Source organism: Micromys minutus (assembly GCF_963924665.1).
Source record: "Micromys minutus genome assembly, chromosome: 31".
Lineage (NCBI taxonomy): Eukaryota > Metazoa > Chordata > Mammalia > Rodentia > Muridae > Micromys > Micromys minutus.
In genome coordinates this window covers 22,430,364-22,452,824 of record NC_137966.1, presented here as the reverse complement: position 1 = coordinate 22,452,824, position 22,461 = coordinate 22,430,364, and the positions used below count along the sequence as shown (strand labels likewise).

The window sequence follows — 22,461 nt, the reverse complement described above, 5'->3', positions numbered from 1 at the left end:
GAGCTATTTCTCCAATCTTTCTTTTAGTTTTTCTTTTGAGACTGGCCCTCCCTACGTTGCCCATGCTGTCTGTGAGCTCATTCTGTAGACCAGTCGAGCTTTGAACTTGTCATCCTTCTGTTTCAGTCTCTTGAGTAGCTGGAATTAGGGACCTGCAGTTCCAGACTTGAAGAAAAGTTCTTTTTATATTAACTTAGTATCTAGCAGGTGTTTGTTATCAAAGTGTTGGCCGAATGCATAAATTCATATGGAATATGTTAGATACGTTACTCACTGGAGTGCACTGGAATCTCTCTAGATCTGTGTCCCTCACACCTTTGCTGGCTCTTTGCATGCTTTGCTCATAGCAAGAGCTAGCCACAGAATCAAACAGACCATTGGACAGACCTTAGGCCAGCTTCCTGCCCCCTTTCCATCCCCTTTCACTGATTGGTTTGCATCGGTGTCTGTCATCATTAAAAATCTGAAGTTTTGGCCCATGGTTTGGGTGGGAGAATCCCATCTGAAGCAAGTACCATCTACAGGCCACCGAAGTACTGCATCTAGAGGTAGAAAAGTTAGATCTCTGTCTCCTTTCTGCCAGGACTAGCCACACCTGGTGACCTCACTTCTTGCTGGGTCTTCTCTGTAAATCTGGGATTTACCTTTTTGGAGAAAGTCACAAGATGCTAGAGCTGTGCCTGTGCCTTTGCACTAATTAGCTTTCTGCTGCCATGGCAAAATAAATGACCAAAGGCAACATAGAGAAGAAGGGGTTCATCCATCACCAAGGAAAGGCAGCAACCTGGAGGCCAAGAACTGTGAGACCACAGGGGTCTGTGAGACAACGGAGGTCTGCGGCTTAATGGCTGGCTTCTAGGTTCACGCTTCCTTACCTTTCTTAGTTAGAAGACCACCTGCTCAGGGTGAACAGGACCTTGCTATGTTGATTAGCAAGTTGGAAAATGCCCCTCACATTCCCACACAGCAGCCTGATGGTTTGTTTATGCCAAGTTTATGAAAACTATGCCAACTTTATGCCCGCTGAAGGCTTCCACAGGCTCAAAGTACCATTCAACGATTTTATTACATGGTGGGGCCAAAGATGCAATTCCTAGAGGAAGGAACTTGGGGAGATGGTGGGGCCTCCACCCTGAATGTGAGGCTCTTTCACAAAAGCATGGTGCACGTGGAGGTCACAGGTCAATGCCAATTGTCACTTTTGGAATAGACTGACTGACCAGCAGGCGCCTGGTGTCCCCTTGTTTCTACCTTGTCCTCTCTGCCCGAGTCCTATGGCTGTAGCTGATTGCTGCCACGTGCAATTCTTTCATGGGTGCTGGGAATCCAAACTCAGGTCCTCATGTTTGTGCAGCAGACACCTTACCTTCCAAGCCATCTTCCCTGACCTTTTGTTCCCATTTTCAAAAACAAAGAGAAAGAAATCTCTTGCATTAGAGCTTGAAGTTAAATAATATGACCACTTGTAAGAAAACTAATTTTAAGCACCAATCACATGCCTGACCTTTTCTGGTTCAGAGAAACCTGGTAGCAGATGCTGTAACCCCATAGGGCCCAGCTCAGCTCCCAAAGTCAGGGCATCAAATGTAAGCTGATAGCTCTTTTAATTAAATGTTTGATGTAATTCGATAAACAGACTTTCCTGAGTAAACAATCTAAATGCTCCTAGAAGATTAAGGGCAGCTACATTAGAAAAGTTTGGGAAATGTTTATCTGCACTGAATCAATTTGTTTTAATATGGCTCACCAGGGTCATTTTGTTTCATTGTTTTAACCATAAATACCTGAGTACCTCAGGTTTGACAAGTTTTTGTTTGTTTGTTTGTTTGTTTGTTTGACTAATGCTTGCTGTAAAGGACAATGTTTGAGGCCCAGGGTGTGCTTAGATGAACTTGGGCTTGGGTAACAAGTAGGTCCATCTGTGAAGGAAGCTTCCAGAATCTCTAAGGAAACTCTGGAGTGTTAGTGTGGGCACTTTCCAAATACTGGGAATGACACTGACAGAGAATTTATCTCGGAGAGGAAGATCATCGTGTTTGGGATCAAACAGACCTGAGTTCAAATCTGAACCTTGGTCTCTGATGGTCATAAGACTTTCCATAGCTAATTTTGCTCTGGCAAGATAGATCTGAGGATGGGGATAAGCTTCTTATTGTGTGTGGGTTACTTGTGTTATTTCCTTCTTCCCACTTTTTTCCGTGTCCCCCTCTCCCTTTTCTCCCTCGTCCCTCCTCCTCCTTCTTGTCATTGTCATCATTGTTGCCTTGTTTAAACGATTCCACTTCTGAGCCTGGGAAGTTATTGTACGGATCTGGACTTCCTACCCATGCAGAGGTTTAGAGGCATCCCAGGCAGGAGAGCTGCCCGTTTCTTCTCACAGTAATGGTAATTGGTGGGGGAAGGAGGCCACAGCCTAAGCAGGGAGGTCTCTGGACCAATTTTCCTTCCCTGAAGGCCAGATCTGGTTGGCTTTCCATGGAGAAGCATGTGTGGCACAGATAGCTCGGCCCTTAAAGGGCTTGTTGTGCAGTGCACTAAGATCTGAGCTCTACTCTCTGAACCTGTGCCAAAAGGCCAGGCACAGCAAGACAAGCTGATTATCCTAGCGCTGGGAAGGGTTGCTTAGTTGGTATTTACGGCTCAATGGCCAACCAGCCTGGCCTTTTTGGAGTGTCCCAGGTTAGTCGAGATTCTGTCTTTAAAAAGCTAGATGGCCACATACTGGCCACACTGGACATTTCCTCTGCCCTCAACATGCACTGTACTCATATACATGTGTGCTTGTACACACATGATTAGCTTGTGTGCACAGATACTCAGTATTGTTGATTAAAGTCACGAGAGACACATCTCTCCTAATCTACAGCTTAGACTTCATAAGAATTCAGGATAAAGAAATGTCCTGGTTAACTGCTGAATTCATTTTGCAAATTACATCTCTTAGCTTTGTGTCTGTATCTTCCATCATAAATGCACTCCGTGGCTTATTCACTGAGATGACCTTCAGACCTGTTCTCAGACTGGATAGAGATGAAAGATAATTAGGAAAAGATTCTGTGTTTTCCACACTGGAAGAAGACTGGCTAAAGCTATGCTGGGTGATGACACTCACGAAGAACAGCACACATGTGACCACCGTGGAACATGAAATATGATGTGCTTGAAGTAATCGAGTTACCTGCTATTTCAAGCATGTTATGAGTATTTCCCAACACTATGCACAGTGTATATAGAACAGAGAAACAGGCTCAGTGGGCTTTATGGACTGCTCTAAACAACTCAGTTCCCAAGTGAGAGATAAGGAGCCTCAGGAACTGGGAGGAGCTTTCCTGATAGGGACCATGTGATGTTGCTGCTCTCTGATCCCACCAACATGGGAGGTTCTGTATCACCAGCCCTACAGTCATTGAAGTCACAACTACTGCTCTCTGCATGAATGGGTGTCTGGCTGGTGGCAAGTCTCACCGGAATCATTCCAATAGGAAACATGACCTGCCTATAGTATGTATCTAGTTTAGAAAGAGGAGCCATTGGAGACCTTAACTTTTCAGGGTGGGGGAGGGGGTCATGACTCTCCTGCGAGCCACAAATTTATGTAAAGATTTGGAATCTTTGAAACAGTCTGAGTGGTAGCAATAGTTACATCAAGTGAGTGTGTTTAATGCCAGTGAAGGATACGTTTAAAATGTTCTGTGTTTTATGTTTTATACATTCTATTTCAATCTTAAAATACATGAATATACTTTGAAATACAGAAAAATTCAGCATTGTGCCATCAGAGAGTTACATATAGAAAGTGTGTGTGTGTGTCTGTGTGTGTGTGTGTGTGTGTGTGTGTGTGTGTGTGTGTGTGCAGGTAACAATGAAAAGCGTATGAAAAATTGTTCAAAAATGTGACAGTCTTTATCTAGTGAGAAAGGTTGCTAGGTATTGGGGCTGGCAGACTGGAGTTGTTGCTGATGTCTGAGGATGTGGGGATCTCACAGAGACTCAGGATTTGTCTGTCTCTGTTCAAATCAGAGGAAAGTACATCTTGATGCTGCATTTCTGCAACAGTTGAAGAATGAAGTGGAAGGCTTTTAGTCCAATAAACCATTTCTCTGTGTCTCTTGGGATTGGAAGTCGCTGTTATAGCAGCTAGATTTATGAGTAATGCTATGAGCACTGTTCCCCCCATAGCCTGCGGCTGTGGAACAAAGCAGCCCTGGTCCCTGCTTTCTCTTCTGGTGATGAGAAAGGTTGCTATGTGGCCGAGTGAGACCACAAAGCCTTATGATACTGCTATTGCTTCTTCTCTCCTCTTCTCTCTCTCTCTCTCTCTCTCTCTCTCTCTCTCTCTCTCTCTCTCTCTCTCTCTTTCTCTCTCTCTCTCTCTGTCTTTCTTTCTCTTTCTCTCTTTCTCTCTCTCTCTTTCTCTCTCTCTTTCTTGCTTTCTCTCTCTCGATCTCTCTCTCTCACACACATTAACACACACCTATATGCATATGTGTGCATATATGCATATGATATATAAATGCACATACATATAAGTCTGTGAATGAACACATATATGCGTATGCACACAATATTCTTACACATACATGCACACACAAACAAACACAATGCATTCACATACATATACATATGTAACATACGCATGCCATATACACATGTACACACACACACACACACACACACACACACACACACACACACACACACTGACAGTGTTCCTAAGCAGGAGACTTTAAATTAGACAATGGATGCCCCCCCATCCCAGAACCAGTTACTGCTGCCAATTCGGCTATAGCATGTTTCATTTAGGAAAAATGATTTTCATCTGGAGCTTTTAATTAGCAGTAAAGAAGTGGGAGTTCTGGAAGCAAGACTAGCATCTCTGTTTGGTCTCTGTCTTGAGTAAACTTGGATGCTTTCTCTGGATGTTCTGTTTTGTGGAAAGCATGCAGACTGCAGACCTGCCAGACCCCATGGACTGTGGTCCTAGGATTGGTACTGGTTTGCTGGGAATTTTCTTACCCTTTCAGAATCTCCAGGTCCTCAACAAGATTTTATTTACTTTTGAGATGTGTGCCCTTGATGTGTGGCCCAGGTTATTGAACATAGGACCCTCCTGCCTCAGCCTGAATGGTGTGATATGAATGTGGACCATCATGCCTGCTTTTTACATGGGTCACATAATTGAAACCCACGTTTTCTCATACACAAAATGAAGTTGTAAGATTAATCTCATACCTGAGCTACTGTGAGGTTGCATGAATTTTAGAAGTTTGGGGCACATAGCTATCTTCCTGTAATCCCTGAGGAAATGCCAGTCATTACAAAACAACTTAACTGACAAAACATGGCTCATTGTGACTGTTACCCTCTAGTTTCATAGCTCACAGTCTGTAGAAAAGCACAGCTTGGGCTATTGCTTCTGCCCACGATGAACAAGAGGTCCTGAAGTATTAGTTTCTTGACTGCTGCTATTTGGTGAATGTTCCAGCCTTCAGTTTTTCTAATAACTCTATAAGGGTTATTATATGGAGTGGTCCCTACTGCAGGTTTGAAAGACAAGCTGGGAGACAGGATGGCATAAAATAACTTACCCATGGTCCCTAGTTGGAAAGGGACAGAGTCTCAGCTAAGTCTCATGGCCCATGCCTGTGCTTTCTCTAGGGAAAGTCGTATATTTAGGATGCGGGCTATACCAACTGACTTCTAATTGGATCAAGTCCCTCAAAACATGATCTAAGTACATTTTTGTACATAATAAAATGTTCTAACAAAAACTTTTCATTGTGAACCATTCATGCTATCCTAATAAAATGTCTTAAGGCTGTGAACATGAGGCTGGAGTGAAGGCTCAGTCAGCCAAGTGCCTTGCAGGCATAAGGACCCAAGTTTCATCTCCTAGAACTCCATCCACACTATAACTGTTTAGAAAGTTCCAGGTTCAGTGAAAGACTTTGTGTCAAAACACAAAGTAGATTTTGTCATGAGTAATGATGTCTAAGATTGATGTCTGCCCTGCAGAGGCAGGCACACACATGTCTATCTGCATGTGTGCATGTGTGAGTGCACACACACACACATACCCACACATACTATGGACAGGTAGTTTCAGTCAGTTAGTCAAGAAAGAATCATGGAACATAGAAAACTTCCACGAAACCCAAGTACCCAGGAAGCTGTCAGTGGGGGTTTTGGATCATAGACTTAGCCTGGGTCTACTACAAGCCAGTACTCTAAAAATACTGCCTATGTACATGGTTGATGAATGAGATTGTGTACTGGAGGATGAATGAGTCATGGCATATGGACAGGTTTTGCAGTTGAAAGCAAGGTATGACTGGTAGTAATCACAGAAGGAAAGACTGTCACAAAACAGATAGCCAACCAACTTTGGACAAGATAGACCCTTAACTCTTGCAGCACACCTTGGTGCCAAATGTTTGCCTGGTGTGGTGCTGGTCTCTTTAATGGCACAGGAAGGTTAATCACAGCAAATATACACGGAGCAGCAGACTAAGCCCTGTTCTTGCTTTGGGGGAACAGAATAGAAAATGGAAACAAAAATAGAAATCAGATGCTGTTCCACCTTCCTAGGTATCACAGGCCCTGAAAGACTTGGATGAGCAGAAGAGGCTGAGCAAATCTCGTTTGCTGTTCTGTACTACTATGTGTTGAGCTCCTGCCACTGAGTGAATGAATGAATGCTCACTAGTATCTTCTCTCTCCCTTTTACCTTTTCCTCCCCTTACTGCCCCCTCCAGTTCCAGAGACCTCATGACTATTCTCCGCCTTTCCGATTTGGGACAGTACCCAATGGAAGTACAGAGAGGAATATTCGTAACAACTACCCCTATATGCACCAGTACATGACCAAATTCAACCAGAGGGGAGTAGAGGATGCCTTGGTCAGCTTGAAAACTGGGTAAGAACAATTCCTCTTCTCTGCAGGCGTAGGGTCTTTAAACCTGACAGAAACAGACCCGGCATGACTCGGTGCTTATCTGTGAGAATTTTCTGGAGAGGTACCACTGGCTAGATGGCCCCCAGCAGAGGAGTGTTTGTGTTAATATGATGAACATCACAGGCTTCCTGTTAAGAGAAAGCAACCCACAAAGTATGGTAATGTGAAAATCCCAGAAGGGTTCCTTAAACTGATAAAAAAGTTGATCCAACTCGGTGGGATATCTTAGCTAAGTAGAAAGACCTAAAAAGGTTGAGAGCTTAAAGAAAAAAAAAAAAAAAAAAAAAACAAACAAACAAACTAGGTTTGCATTAGCTTGTTTGGGGGAGGGTAGAGTACTGGTAACAGCTTGACAGTAAATATTGATGAAGGAGGCTGGGGATGATGCTTAGAGGCAAAGTCTGTGTCTAAAATGCAAATGTCCTAATTTCACTGGGGAGACATTGAACAAAAAATGGTGTGAGGAGAAGAGAACTAGGAAAGGAAAGAGATAAGAACTCAAATGTTTTCTAAAGACACAGCCAGAGTTCTGCTCTACCCATTGACATGGAAAAATAAGGTTGTTTTTGTCAAGAGTCTCTTAAATTACCACTCAGTCTGAGTATTCTGATACCAGCCCTGGCTCTGTAAGTACCACCCTCAGGGAATGTTTTCTCTGTTAATTTTGGGATGGGTATTTTCTGCACATGAGTGCATTGACACATCATATATGTACATATATATGTATATATACATATATATTTATATATACTTATATATATGTGTGTGTATTATTATACACAAAGGAAATATCTTAAAATGGCTTACAGGCTGTTGCTCAGTTAGTCTGACAATGGTTATCTACTAACAGAAGGCCCAAGAATACAGTAATTGTTCAGTAAACGACGTTGGAGGTCTCAGCTGTTCTTCAGTGTGTGCTTGTTAGCAAAAACAATAAGACAAAAAGAATGAGTTTCTCTCTTTCATGTTCTTTACATAGGTTGCCAGTACAAAGTGTGGCCCAAACTAAATGTGTATCTTTTCACCTCCAAAGATCTGGACTAAATGCAGGTCTTCCTGCTGAAAATTATTTAATTAGGAAATTAAATCCTCACAGGTGTTCCCAGCCAGTTGAATTTTAGTCAATATCAGCTATAATCAAGTTGACAACCAAGAATAGTCATTACAAATTAACACCTTGAAAACTTGATGCACAATCATATTTCTTTATGTGATATTTCATTACCTGTGAAAACAACCAGGTCATCATTATGTCTAACATGATACAAATATTACTTGTACAACTGTAAACACATTGTAAATTTTAAAGTAGGTGGCAATGTCTCTTGAGGGACATTCTTTGAGTATCTAAAACTCAGCTATGATAACTACTGGAATTCTCTTAATTGATGTTATATTACATGATAAAGAAATTAAAAGAAGAAAACAAATACCGGTACAAGCACATTCTTAGAAAAATCTGACAGAAACACTCAAGCATAGTCCTCAGTTTTGCAACTGGTAGCATCCTTAGATGGCAGTAATAACTCCTTTCTTCTACTGCCCATTCTGCACTTCCACCACCCTCAGCAAGCAAATCAGCAGGTCTTGGTTCTTTTCCTGACAAAGTAATCCATGGCTTTATTCCTGGTGGGTCTGTGCCCTTTTTCATCTTGCCTGAATTAGGCTGTTGTAGTAGTTTCCCATTGACTTTAACCAAAAAACTCCCTGTGGCAGTTTTAATATGCTTGGCCCAGGGAGTGACACTATTTGGAGGTGTGACCTTGTTGGAGCAAGTGTGTCACTGTGGGAGAGAGGCTTTCCTCCTAGCTGCCTGGAAGCCAGTCTTCTGTTTGCCTTCAGAACAAGATATAGAACTCTCAGCTCTCTCAATGTGTGCACAAAGGTTAGTGTTTCAGTCCATGGGAGTTTTGGAGGGTTTGATTGGTTGATAATGTTGTTCTTTCCATAAGGTTGCAACCCCTTTCAGATCCTCCAGTCCTTTCTTTATCACCCTCGTTGGCATCCCCAAGTTTAGTCCGATGGTTAGCTATAAGAATGCTTAGCTGTGTCTATATTACTCTAACACAGTCCATGAGGAGGCATCTCTATCAGTGATGCAGTTGCATATGTAGCTGAAGATATGAGTGACTGGTATCAATGTGAGAAGAGGCTTTTGGTCCAGGGAGGGCATGTTTTCCCAATGTAGGAGAATGCCAAGCAAAAGGGTAGAAAGGGTTATTAGGAGGGAGTGCACCTTTGTGAAGGCAAATGGAGGGGGACAGGGGAATGGGAGCAGGACCAGAGAAAAGGATAACATCTCAAATGTAAATACAGAGTATCTAATTAAAAATGAAAGAGAGAAAAAAATAAAGAACTGTAAGCTCCTCCAGCGACATGCCTACTTTTTGCCATGATAATGGACTGACCCTCTAATCCTATAATCCAGACCCAATAAAATGTCTTTTCTAATTTATAAGAGTTGCCTGGTCATGGTGTCTCTTCACAGCAATAAAGTCAGAACTAAGACAGAAGTACATACCAGGAGTTAAATATTGCTGTGACAAGCCTGACCACATCTTTGTTTGGAAGAATGTAGATTTGGGGCCTTTGGATTTGGAAAGCCATAGAATGCTTTAAGTGGGACTTAATGGGACATTCTAGTAGGAATATGGAAAACATTGGTGCTGAGGGTGGTTTGAACTTGGGAGATTATTCTTAGGATGTTTTGGTGAAGAATGACACTGCCTTTGCCAGTATCTAAAGAATGTACCGGAAGCTATGCTAAACAGATTTAGATTCATTTCATTGGCAAAAGAGTTCTCAAATCAACCAAATTTAGAAGGGTTCACTCTTATAAAGGGCATTCTAAGAAAGCATAGCAAGATTAAAAATAAAAAATACAAAAGGTATGGTTTAAGTCATAAAGTGGCACCAGGAAGTGAAATTAAGATGAATCCTGTGTTCAAGGAGATAAATATATTAAGAAAGTGGTGACCCTCAGGCAAGATCCTACCCAGCTAAGCTTATTGTTTATGTGTTTGTAGTTGAATAAGAAATAGTTATGTCATGTTAGGCACTATTACCTGATCATTGTTTACATTTGTACTTTTATTTTGAAATTAGCTACAATACAGAAATGGAGGACTGACTTTTGATCTGCATCTGGAGGAATAATGGCCATGAAAAGATCAGGTCTAGGCATGGTATACATACATGCTTTTAATTCCAGCATTCAGGAGACAGAGCCATATAGACCTCTGAGTTCAATGTCTGCCGATAGAGCAAGTTCCAGGACAGCCAGGCTTAGGCAGTTAAGGAGCTAGAAGACAGAAACATGGTGATACTGTAATAGAAAAAGGGGGCCATGTTTCAGCTCCTGCAAGTAGTGGAACTCAGCAGCTTTGGCCATGTGTCTCTGGCTTTAGAGACAAAAATAGAAGGGACTTCTGGGACAATTAATGTTGGTTAGTTGGAGCTATGAAATTAACTGTGATTAAGAAGAGACCAGTATCACCAGGGTGAAATCTTCTGGGAAGTGTTTTCTGGGAGCATAATAAAGATGTGTTCCAGACATAGCCAAGGTTGTGCCTCATGCTGCAGCTGGACTTAGTAATGTGTAAGAACCATCCAGGTGGTACTGGTTTTGATTGTATGAAGGGGTCAAGGAAAGAAACTGAGCCCTGGCACGGTGGGAAGTCCACTGGTGAACGTGTAAGTCTCCGTTGCAGTTAACTACCCAGGCCTGAAGGGGTCATGCAAAGAAGCTGAGGCTTTGCATCATGAAGAGTCTATAAGAGACTATTGGTAAAGCCCAGTTGCAGTGGAAGACTCCAGTGTACTGGAGATGCCAGTACCATGGATGACCACCAAGAACAGCAGCAGTGGAGTGGAATCAACCATAGTCTAGAGTGCTATAGAAAGCAGAGCTAGAGATATAAACCAAGCTCTTTGGAGGAAGCCAGAAGATCATGTGTGCTTCCTGACATTCAAACAATAAGCTGTAAAGTTGAAGTTGCTTAGGAAAGCAAGTAGCAGGAAGTGGAACCAGTCCAAGAGAAAGAATTGTATTGTATCCAACAAAGCTGACAGAAGTTGGGCATCAGACATGGAGATGCAGAGTTTATAGTTGGCCCAGCTGGTTTTTGGTCTTGCTTTGGTTCAGTATTTCATCACTATGAAGGTTTGAAATGGTGATGTATATCCTGTGATGTTTTAGGTATATGATCTGCTTTTTTTTGTTTTGATTTCAGTTAAGAGATTGCATGAATCTCAAAAGAGACTGTGAACTTTGGACTTTTAACAATGTTGAGACTGCTATAGACTATGGGATTTTTACAAGTTGGACTAAATATATTTTGCATTATTCTATGACTAGATATGCTCCCTTCTCCATAGACTCATGTGTTCAAACAAGCCTATGAGAGCCAGGGTGTGGAATGTGGTGGTTTGAATATGCTTGGCCCGGAGAGTGGCACTATTAGGAAGTGTAGCCTTGTTGGAGAAAGTGTGTCACTTTGTGTGTATGGGGGAGTGGTGAGCAACCTTCCTCCTAACTGCCTGGAAGCCAGTCTTGTCCTGTTTGTCTTTGGAACAAGATATAGAACTCTCAGCTCCTCTAGTTCCATACCTACCTAGACACTGCCATGATTTTTGCTATGAAAATAATGGACTTAACTTCTAATCCTGTAAGCCAGACACAGTGAAATGTCCTCTATAAGAGTTGCCTTATGGCATCTCTTCACAACAATAAATTTCTAACTAAGACAAATCCTAAAGGATATTCTGGAATCCAGATATAATCTTTCCTATCTTCTTTGTAGAAAAAAAATCTAATTTCCTCTTGGTAATATGGATCAATCATCCCTCCTAACACCATTTTTCCTTTCTTAGCTTATTCACTAAGGACATCAGAAGCCTCAAAGTAGCCAGGTAGGAAGTCTGGGATTCCAGTTCAGTGGAATGTCTGTTGTGGCTCCTGGCAGGAGCATGCCCTATCCCTGGAAACAAAACTTCTAGGCCAGCAGAAGATAAGATCTCAGAAACAGAAAGCAAATTTTTCCAGTGGGTCACTAAGGGTGATAGTGAGTGGAGCTATTTCTTTTACCACCCCTTAATTCTTGGACTCTGGATCCTGGCTGTTTAAGAAATCATACTGTATGTTTGCCACTGACTCAAAGAATGTACCACATTCTAGAGAATCCTGCCTCAGCCCTATAAGCTGTTGCCACTTAATTGTCATTGTAACTGTAACTTTGAAAGCCATTCCATCTTTCTATCCAGCTGTCTGCTTCAGGATGGTAGGAAACAAGGTAAGATTTGTGCATTTCATGATCTTGGGCCCACCATCATACTTCAATACTTGTGATATGTGTTCCATGATCAAAAACTATTCTGTATGGAATACCATGATGATAGATAAGGCATTCTATAAGTCCATGGATTCTATAAGTGTCTTGGTCTAGAAGCATTACATTAAAAAAAAGGCAAATCTATAATCTGAATGAGTATCTACTTCTGTCATGACAAAACATGTCCTTTTCATGAAGGAAGCGGTCCAATGAAGTCAACCTGGAACCAAAACACTGTCTGGTCACCCTGGAGAATGGTGCTGTATCTGGGGTTCAGTATTGATCTCAGATGTTAGTGGATGTTGTAGTTAGAAGCAGCTCTAGTCAGGCCAGTCTCTGGAGCCCACACCTACACTCACAGGCAAATGCATTTACACAAATAAGTGCACATACACACATACAGAAAAGATACCACCAGGTGAGGAGTTGGGTCAGTTGGTTAGAGCATTTGCTGCACAGACATGAATACCTGGATCTGATCCAAAGAAATCTATGTTTGTTTTTAAAAGCCAGGTATGGTATCATTTGAAATCCTAGTATAGTCATAGAAGTGGTAGTGGTGGTGGTGGTGGTGGGTGGTGGTGATTTGTGGTAGAGGTGGTGGTGGTGGAAGTGTTGGTGGTTGTTGTGGTGGTGGGGATGGTGGTTGGTGGTAGAAGTGTGGTATAGTTGGTGATGGTAAAGGTGGTGATGGTAGAGGTGGTGAGTGGTGGTGGAGGTGGTAGAGATGGTGGTGGTGGTGATAGGTGATGATGGAGATGGTGGTGGTGATCGAGGTAGTGATAAAGGAGATGATAGTGGTAGAGGTCATGGTGGTGGTGGGTTCATTTAAACAATCTGATACTATGCTCTTGCTGCCACATGTATGTGACACACATGAATGTACCCCTCCCCAAGCCTTCGCATGTAAGAGAAAGAAAACTACCACATTCAGTGGCCATAAACTTAGGCTCTGAAGACAGGCACTGCCTCTTCCTGCTATTAATGCTGTGATTTGTGTGTGTGACCTTTATTTAATCATCCTGAGCCTCATACTTAAAGTGGAAATAATCACAGGACCCAATTCATAAGAATTTTGCAACAAACAAGATGGACAAATGTGTTAGAGAGAGCATTGTGGGTAGCACCTGGCATAAGATGGTACTTATTGTTATTGCTGTCATTTACTACAAAGGTTAAATTCCATTTGCACATCTTCAAAAAGTCAGGGATGTGTGAAATACAATTTAGAAGGATTCCATTAAAATGATTTCATTTTAAATGAAGGAGTTTTATAATGAGGGAAGTTTTGATTATCTAGAAAATTAGCTTCAGTGGGGATCTCAGTTGTCTGGGGTTTCTGAGCTTGACATGTGACTGCAGGTACTGTCTCCTCAAGGGTCATCAGCTGCTTCTACTTACTTCTTACTTTGGGGGAACTAAGAAGTCCCCCAACCCTGTCAAATAAACACATATCTCTGCTCTGTTCCTCAGGAATATTGACAGAGAGCATTCTCCTCTATCAGGCCTGTGTTTTCAATTTGATCAGTATCTTAGCACAGACAGGAAGAACATTTCTTCTTAGTCAAGCCCATGACTTATGTAAAAGTCTCACATGGCTTGTGATGGCTTGGGATAACTTAAAAAAAATCTTTAAATATACAACAACATAAAAAGTCAGATATGGAATACATTGTTCAATGGCTCTGTACTAAGTGGGGTCACAGGTTAGTGGTCCATGGCAGTAGCCACCCCACCCCACACACACCATCTTTAGTATGATCTTCCAACCATTCTTGTCATTTCCAAAGATGAAGGACAATTGCTGCTCTAAGAACCCATAAATAACATCAATCTGCTCGTTCCACTTTTTTTGGTCTGTCTTCTTTCGCACAGCATTTGGGATGTAAGGCTCTTACATTGAGTCTTGGGTCTCATTTTTCATGGCAGTGTAGAATCTCATGATCTGCACATGTGACAAGTTTATCCTTCCTACTGTCTTGGTGAGTGCAAAAGCGCTGTCCCACGTGGAGTATTATGGATTCCTTTCTAGGAATACTCTTGTATGTTCTGCATCTACTTTTCTTTGTGGGCATTGCTGGGGCATGGAGTGTGTATATATTCAAGTTTAGCAAATACCACAAAAAATTTATGACTTTAAAACTTAGCCATGGTGTAGGATTTTTTTCTAAAGTTTTTTTGTTCTCACAAATATCAACAGTATTGCCTCAGATGGACAGACACACCACGAACACACCATGGATGATGTCATTGAAGGCTGTGTGGATCTTCATTGCCCATTTGTCATCCAGAACTCAAAATGGGTTATTTTCCTTACTTTTTAAAAAGAATGCAATATTTAAAAACTTAAGCATTACAGAAGCAGAAACCAGTCAAGGTTACAAATTGTACAAATTGTTTCCTGAAAGCCATGTAATTATGACATTCATCTTGGAAAATGTGGGCAGATGGAGGTCTGCCCTGTATTCGATCTCCCATGTAAGGGCTGCTTTGGGTTGTTCCTTCAAAGGCAAAAGCAGGATCTAAAGGGATATGAATTATTCTTTCAGTGACAACTTTATGATAGGTCATTAGGGATGAGAGCTCAGCAGGGATCTGCCATGAAGATTTGTACTCACTGGGGGTGATGCTGGTAGAAACCACATTTGTTTTGAACAGGCTCCATGGTTAATTGTGTGAATAAATTAAAGGTTGAATAGATAATACATTTCTATGTTTCAAACTTTTTAAAAAATCAATATGTTGCAAGCCTGTCACCCCAGTTCTTCAGGAAGAACATAAATTCAAGGCCTACCTTTAGGAAATGAGTTCAAGACTACCCTGGGCCACTTAGTGATACTGTTTCCAGTTAAGAAATAAAAAGAGAGATGGGGATATCATTCAGTGGTAGAGCATAAAAGAACTAGTTTCAATCCTCTATATCACCCAAAGCATAACATACATGAAAAATAAACAGTTAAATTCTACTTCCGTACTATCCTTTCTCTGCGCTGGACTCTCCCTCCATAGTAACCAAACATATTAATCCTATCTTCTATTCCCTGGCATTCCAGATTGTTCTATGTCAATGCATAATGCATAAGCTTTCATCTATAAAGAAGTCATGCTGTATTTATCTGATGCCATATTAATAGTTAACTCATCTCCAATATTTTGCTATTGCAAAGAGTTTTCCAATAGAGAGTATCCATACATTTCTTGTGTAATGTAAAACTAATCTCTTGAATTTGACTCTTTTCTGACATCTACACCTTTTTGGTGTGTGTATTTCTTCTTGGTCTAGAGCTCTCAGGTATACTGTTAAGTTCCTAGTATAGGATCTCTCCAATTTCTTTATGAAGGCACTTAGGGCTATAGCTTTTCTTCTTAATAGTGCTTTCAATGTGTCCCATAAATTTGGATATGTTGTACCTTCATTTTTTTCATTGAATTCTAGAAAGTCTTTAATATCTTTCTTTATTTCTTACCTGACCAAATTAAAATTAAATAGAGAGTTGTTCAGTTTCTATGAATATGTGGGTTTTCTATTGTTTTTGTTGTTATTCAAGTCCAGCCTTTGTTCATGGTGACCTGACAGAATGAATGGGATTATTTTAATCTTCCTGTATCTGTTGAGACTTGTTTTGCATCTAATTATATGGTTAATTTTGGAGAAGGTTCCAGGAGGTTCTGAGAAGAAGGTATATTCTTTGATTTTGGGGTGAAATGTTCTGTAGATATCTGTTAAATCCACTTGGTTAATAATTTATGTTAGTTTCACTGTGTCTATTTAATTTCTGTTTCAATGACATTAGTGAGATTTGGGTATCATAAGCCCCTCACTGTTATTGTGTGGGGTTCAATGCATGCTTTGATCGTTAGTAAGGTTTCTTTTACAAATGACGTTTTCTTTGTATTGGGGGCATAGATGTTAAGAAATGAGACCTCATGTTGGTAGAGTTTTCCTTTAATGAGTATGAAGTGTCTTTCTCCATATTTTTTATTAATTTTAGTTGAAAGTAGATTTTATTGGATACTACAATGGCTGTTTGTTTCTTTGAACTGTTTGCTTAGAAAACCTTTTTTTTTATCAGCCCTTTACTCTAAGGTAGTGTATGTCTTTGTTGCTGAAATGTGTTTTTTGGTTTTTTTTGTTTTGTTTTGTTTTGTTTTGCAACAGAATAATGGATCTTGTTTACACATCCAGTCTATTAGCCAGTGTCTTTTTATTGGGGTAATTGAGTCTATTGATATTGGGAGATATTAAAGACCAATGATTGTTTTTTTCCAGTTATTTTTGTTATTGGAGGTGGCTGTGTGTGTGTGTGTGTGTGTGTGTGTGTGTTTCTATTCTTTGGGGTTTGTTTTGTGTGTTCTTATGTATAGTTACCCTCCTTGCATTGAAATTTTCCTTCTAGTATCCTCTGTAGGGCTGAATTAGTAGAAAGATATTGCTTACATTTGGTTTTGTCATGGAATATCTTTATCTCTCCATACGTGGCAATTGAGAGTTTTGCTGGGTATACTAGTATGGACTGGCATCTGTGTTCTTTTAGTATCTGCATGACATCTGTCTAGGATCTTCTGGCTTTTAGAGTCTCTGTTGAGAAGTCTGATATAATTCTGATAGGTCTGCCTTTGTACATTACTTAGCCTTTTTCCCTTACAGCCTTTAATATTCTGTCTTTGTTCGGTACATTTAGTATTTTGATTATTATACATCAGGAGAATTTTGTTTTCTGTTCTAATTCATTGGGTATTCTGTGGGTTTCTTTTATGTTACGTTCATCTTTCTTTAAGTCGGGGACACTTTCTTTTATGATTTTGTTGGCGATATGTTCTGGCCCTTAGAACTGAGACCCTTTTCCCTCTGTTATTCCTACTTTTCTTAGGTTTGTTTTTTTCATTGTGTTCCAAACTTTCTGAATGTTTGGGTTAGGAACTTTTTACACTTTGCATTTTCTTTGATTGATGCATCAATATCTTCTATTGTATCTTCTATGCCCAAGATTTTGTATTCTATCTCTTGTACTCTGTTGGTGATCTTCATCTCTTTCCTAGATTTTTTATCTGCAGGGTTGCCTCTATTTGTGATTTCTTCATTGTATCTATTTTCATTTTTAGGTCTTGAGCAGTTTTTTTTTTTAATTCCTTTGCCTGTTTGATTGTATTTTTCTGTATTTCTAAAGGGATTTATTTATTTATTTCCTCTTTATTTCTACCTATTTGCCTGTGTTTTCTTGTATTTCTTGAAGGGAGTTATTTATATCCTCCTTAAAGAGCTCTATCATCTTCATTAGGTGGGATTTTAAGTCAGAGTCTTGCTTTTCAGATGTGTTAGGGTATTCAAGGCTTGATGTGGTAGGAGAACTGGGTTATGATGGTGCTAAATTACATTGTCTACTGTTGCTTCTGTTTTTGTGTTTGCCTTTCACCAGCTGGTTACCTTTAATGTTGTTACTAGTGCCATGTTTCCCAAGCAACACAGCAATATTTTATTCACTTTCCCATGTGCCAAAATTAGTATGGATTCCCACGTTGACTTACATTCTAATTAATAAAGGGTCTCATGTATTCCAGGCTGACCTTCAGCCCTCTATATAACAGAATACGATCTTTTAACTTCTGATCTCCTTGCTTCCCTCTTTCAAGCACAGAGTAATGAGGCCCACACTACCAATCTGGTTTATCCAGTGATTAAACCTAGGACCTTGGACATGCTAGGTTCATGCATGTATGAACCAAGTTTCATCCCAGCCCTTGGCTTCCACTTTTAGTGATTTAGCATTTTTCTTGTAGTATGGCATGGGATCTGTCTCTAGACCCTCAAATAATGCATTCCTGTCCCAAGACCTGATCTGCATCTATTATTTTGATTTCCACATTCTCACATAAACTGTGTCTCAGTTAAAGATATTTTTCTCCCTTTTGTACCATGTTTCTTAATTATTTTCAGTATGGAATATATTAGTATATAAGAATAAAATAATAATAATAGTCATTTGCCCACTTTACAGCATAGAAAATTATACAAGTTTCATCTCTTTGGAAAATAGGTACCCTACTTATTCTTGAATTTCTAAGATTTATAATATCTTCTTTGAACTGTATTCAGCACCCTGTGCTCATAGCTCAGAACCCTGAGCACATAGCTCAAAACACCACAAACATGTAGCTCCACTATTGGTTCCTGTCCCTGGCCATATGGTTTTCAGTAGCATCCTAAATACAAAGGAAATAAGTGTTATAAGCATGGCCAGGAAGCAGTGGTTGTCATTTTCCAAGAAGGCCTCGCACACCTAGAATCTTCAGCTTAGATAAACTGATCCAGGTATTAGTCCTGGCTGTATCATTATCCAGCCATGACTTTGAACAAGCCAGACCACCTATTAGTCTCAGGTTTGTTAAATATAAAGCAAAGCTTCTAACTACTTTAAATCTTTTATTTGCATCAACCACATACATAGACAGTACTCAGATAGATCACATAGAGAACCAGGACAAAAATCAGGAAGGATTAAGAAAAAGATTTCTAACTTCTAGTGTTTCTAAGCTTTGGTGATAAGCTAACATTATACAAGTCACAGGATAATTTGCTAAAATGCAGATTTCTGTTTTTTTGTATAGATTTTCTGTGTATTTGTGGTGAATCTTCATTTTGATGAGCATTCCCCACCTGGTTCTGGTGGTTCTGAGTCATGAGAGATTTTTCAGAACAGCTACTTTAAAGGAGTCTCATAAACACATTGGATTGAGACAGTTTTATAAGCAGTAGACAAACCAAATGCTTATCTTTAGAATAAATCAAGGCTGGAACGAAAGCAGAGAAAGACTAAAATTATGTTTCTCTGTATATTTGAATTTGTAATAAATGAAAGCAAAGATGTTATCCTGAAGCCATAGAAAAATAGGATTTGATGTGTAAGCATTGAGATTGGTAAGATTTTCAGAGATGGGCTATGGAGCAGTCGCTGTTAGTAACCCCAGGTTTATTGACCAGTGTTCTTTGAACAGAGCTGTGTTTGTTTTATGATTGCATGACTAGATACCTACAGAAACAATCTGAGATGTCAAGGATTATTTTTATAGAAATTTCTGAACAGGAAGCAGAGTAGAATTGAGATAGGAAAGGATGACATACTTCCTGCAGACAAGCTTGGCCTTTTGTAGTTTCATCCTTTCCCAGTGACTGCAAACCATTGAGGAGGATTGAGTCCAGGTAATCTCATCCTGTCTGGAAATCTTTCATAGACTGACCCAGTGGTGTGCCTCATGAACTTGGTACATCTGGTCATCATGTTGGTGATCAGAACTAACCATCAAAGTAATTTACATCTATCAGAGGGGATGATAACAAAATAATTTCCATTGAGACAGGTGGAGCAGAATCCCCATGGCAAGTGCCTAAGAATAAGCTCTTCCAGTGATGCATGCTGAATGGATTTTAAGAAAATCTGCCCTAGAAGAGAGGGCAGGAGCTGAATGGGAAGGAGGTGTCTAGATTTACAAATGCTGTATTTTAAGGGGGCAAGTGTTGGCAAGGGGGCAAAGCTCCCATATCAGATTTAAGTGAAACATGGTCCCTTGGATTCTGGAGAGAAAGTAGTTTAAGACACGGTAGGATAATTGGTGCTTTTATTTTAGTTCATTTTAATGTGCAGATTTTTGGACATTGATGTAAAAGTCTAACTTTCCTCCCCTCCTTCCTTTCTTGTATTTAAATTTTTTATTAGCATATATTATCCCTGCAAAGTCATGAGATTCATTAAGACATTTCCATTCATGAATATAGGAAGCACTGCAGTCACACATTTCCTGAGCTTGACTCCTCAACTCTCAGACTCCACTTTCCAGTTTCCTATTTGGTTTCTTTCCTCGCTAACACCATGGGCAAATAGAATCTTTGTCTCCCTTTATATACCCCAAAGTGAAGAAATACTTTAAAAGGGGGGACTATTGTTTCTTTTGAATTTTTGATTATGATAGAATACATAATAGTATTTTACCATAAAAATTATCATCTTAGTTGTATTTGGTTAATAGGCTCAGTGATGTCCAACGCATTCAAGATGTGGTACCAGCATCATGGCCGCCTGTTCTGGTTTCATTCTGTTGTTGTGATTCAGCACTCTGACTAAAAGAAAATTAGAGAACTAAAGGGTTTATTTGGCTCACACTAACAGGTGATACTCATCACTGAGCAAAGTCAGAACAGGAATTTAAAGCAGAAGTAATACATAAATGCTGCTTATTGATTCGTTGGCTGGCTTATCCTTAGCAAACTTTCTTATACAGTCTAAGACTACCTGCCCAGGGAATGGTGCTACCCACAATAGAATAAGCCCTGGTACATAAATTAACAATCAAGACAGACCTTCTTAGACAAGCTTTTTGGCTAGTTTGATCTAGGCAATCTCTTGATTGAAGCTTCCTTCTTGGGTGATTTTGTGTTGTCTGAAGTTGACAGCTAAAACTCTTAAGAAACTATCTATTTCCCAAATTCTTCATCTTCTAAACATCAAACTTGGTATCCTTCAAACATAAAATCTGTTCTCCCTCCTATGACCCCAGTAACCACCATTCTAGTTTTATCTTTACAATTTTGACTATTGCAAAGTCCCTGTTTAAATAAAATTTGCGCGCTCGCGTGTGTGCCTGTGTGTGTGTTGATATTTATGTGTTCTTTATAGCTTTGATGTATTAATATATTAATCTCTTACCACACACATTATTTGAACATACATTCTATTCTATGAGCTGAATTTTACATTTTAGTTACTTTGGTAATATCGTTGATGCATAATTTTTAAGCATTAATTCCATGTTTTTACCTGAGCTCATGTTTCTACAAAGCACAGGTTGATTGTCTGTGTGATGATTGTGTGTCCATGTTCATAGATGTGCAATGCATGTGAGTATACAATCCCATGTGGAAGCCTGAGGACATCCTCAGGCATCTTCTCACCTAGGTTTTGAGATTTGGACTTGGGTCTTATCTGATTCAGGTACACTGGCTGGTCAGAGATCTCCAGAGATTCTCTTGTCCCTGCTTTCTCTGCAGTGGGATTAAAAAGATATACCACCACACTCAACTTTTTCCTGAGTGCTGGTGGTTGGACTCAGGTCCTTTGCTTGTTCAGGACATACTGAGACATCCCTCTAACCCCCATTCTTTATGATTAAAAACAGAACTATGATTCTATATTTCTGCAAGGGCAGAAACATCTTCACGGAAGAGCAAACACTGAATTTTTAGTCTTTGGCACAGGTTTTCAAAGTCCATGGCATTCAGGGCAGCATATATTTAGCAGGGACTGGGTTAGCGATCCTGATATACATGGCTCTTGGGCTTTTATCTGTTAGTCTCTTAAATATCAAGAGATGGCGTTATCTCTATTCTTAGGGAGACAGGCTGAGGAAGAACAAGAGACATTCAGGAGAAGAGTACAGAGTGTTGGAGATGAGGAGAATGTTACTTTAGGTCTGGACACATTAAACTGGAAGGAGCTTTGACCACTAGCTCATGTCATCTGTCCCCTGCTAAGATGTTCCAGTTCGTGAGCTGCAGCCCTGAGTGAACAGGGCACACACCCTTACTCAGTCCTCAGCATTCTCTGAACTGGGTGCCATTTTATTTTCTTTCAAAGATGAAGAACATGAAGACCAGCAAGATGAACAGATGGCACAATGAGCTGTTTAGCTACAGCACTGTATGGCAGAGTTACCAGGCACGGGGCTCAGGCTTGCCTCCCTCTTGGCAATGCTGGCTAGAGAGTTAGATGAATAGGAATAGTGTTTGGGTAGGATTAGAGAGTGGAGTTGTATGGTCCTACATAATATGTATGTCTTATGTAACATACCATGAGATGACCTTAGAGTTGATACAACATGGCACCCTTATTTCTTCTTTCAAAAGAAACTAGCCCAGCAATGCAGGAAGAGCGGAGAGAAAGGTAGATGTGGGGTGTGTCAGGACGGTTGCTATGCCGAGCAAGTTCTTTCAAGGATACCATCTGAGTGGGACTTATTTGCTATATTTTATCAGTCAGACAGAATCAAGCACGCATGGTTCATTTTCAGCTGCTGAGTTCGAAAGCGGGCATAGGCATCAGCACTCGGCGAGCTGTTCTAAATGGGATCGCGTCATCTGGAGAGAAAAGCAGATCGACAATGACCTGGTTTCTGAGATCCACCCCC

General features: G+C 40.3%; 1 protein-coding gene across 1 annotated transcript in view; it reads left to right on the top strand.

Annotated features, from left to right (window-relative positions):
- GRIN2A (glutamate ionotropic receptor NMDA type subunit 2A) overlaps positions 1-22,461 on the top strand; it is a gene marked incomplete at both ends in the record, with an annotated part of 384,572 nt that overhangs the window by 313,805 nt on the left and 48,306 nt on the right. The window contains one exon of the mRNA XM_080908094.1: positions 6,756-6,916. Coding sequence (XP_080764220.1) covers positions 6,756-6,916 — 161 coding nt within the window. The remainder of the gene's footprint in view (positions 1-6,755; positions 6,917-22,461) is intronic.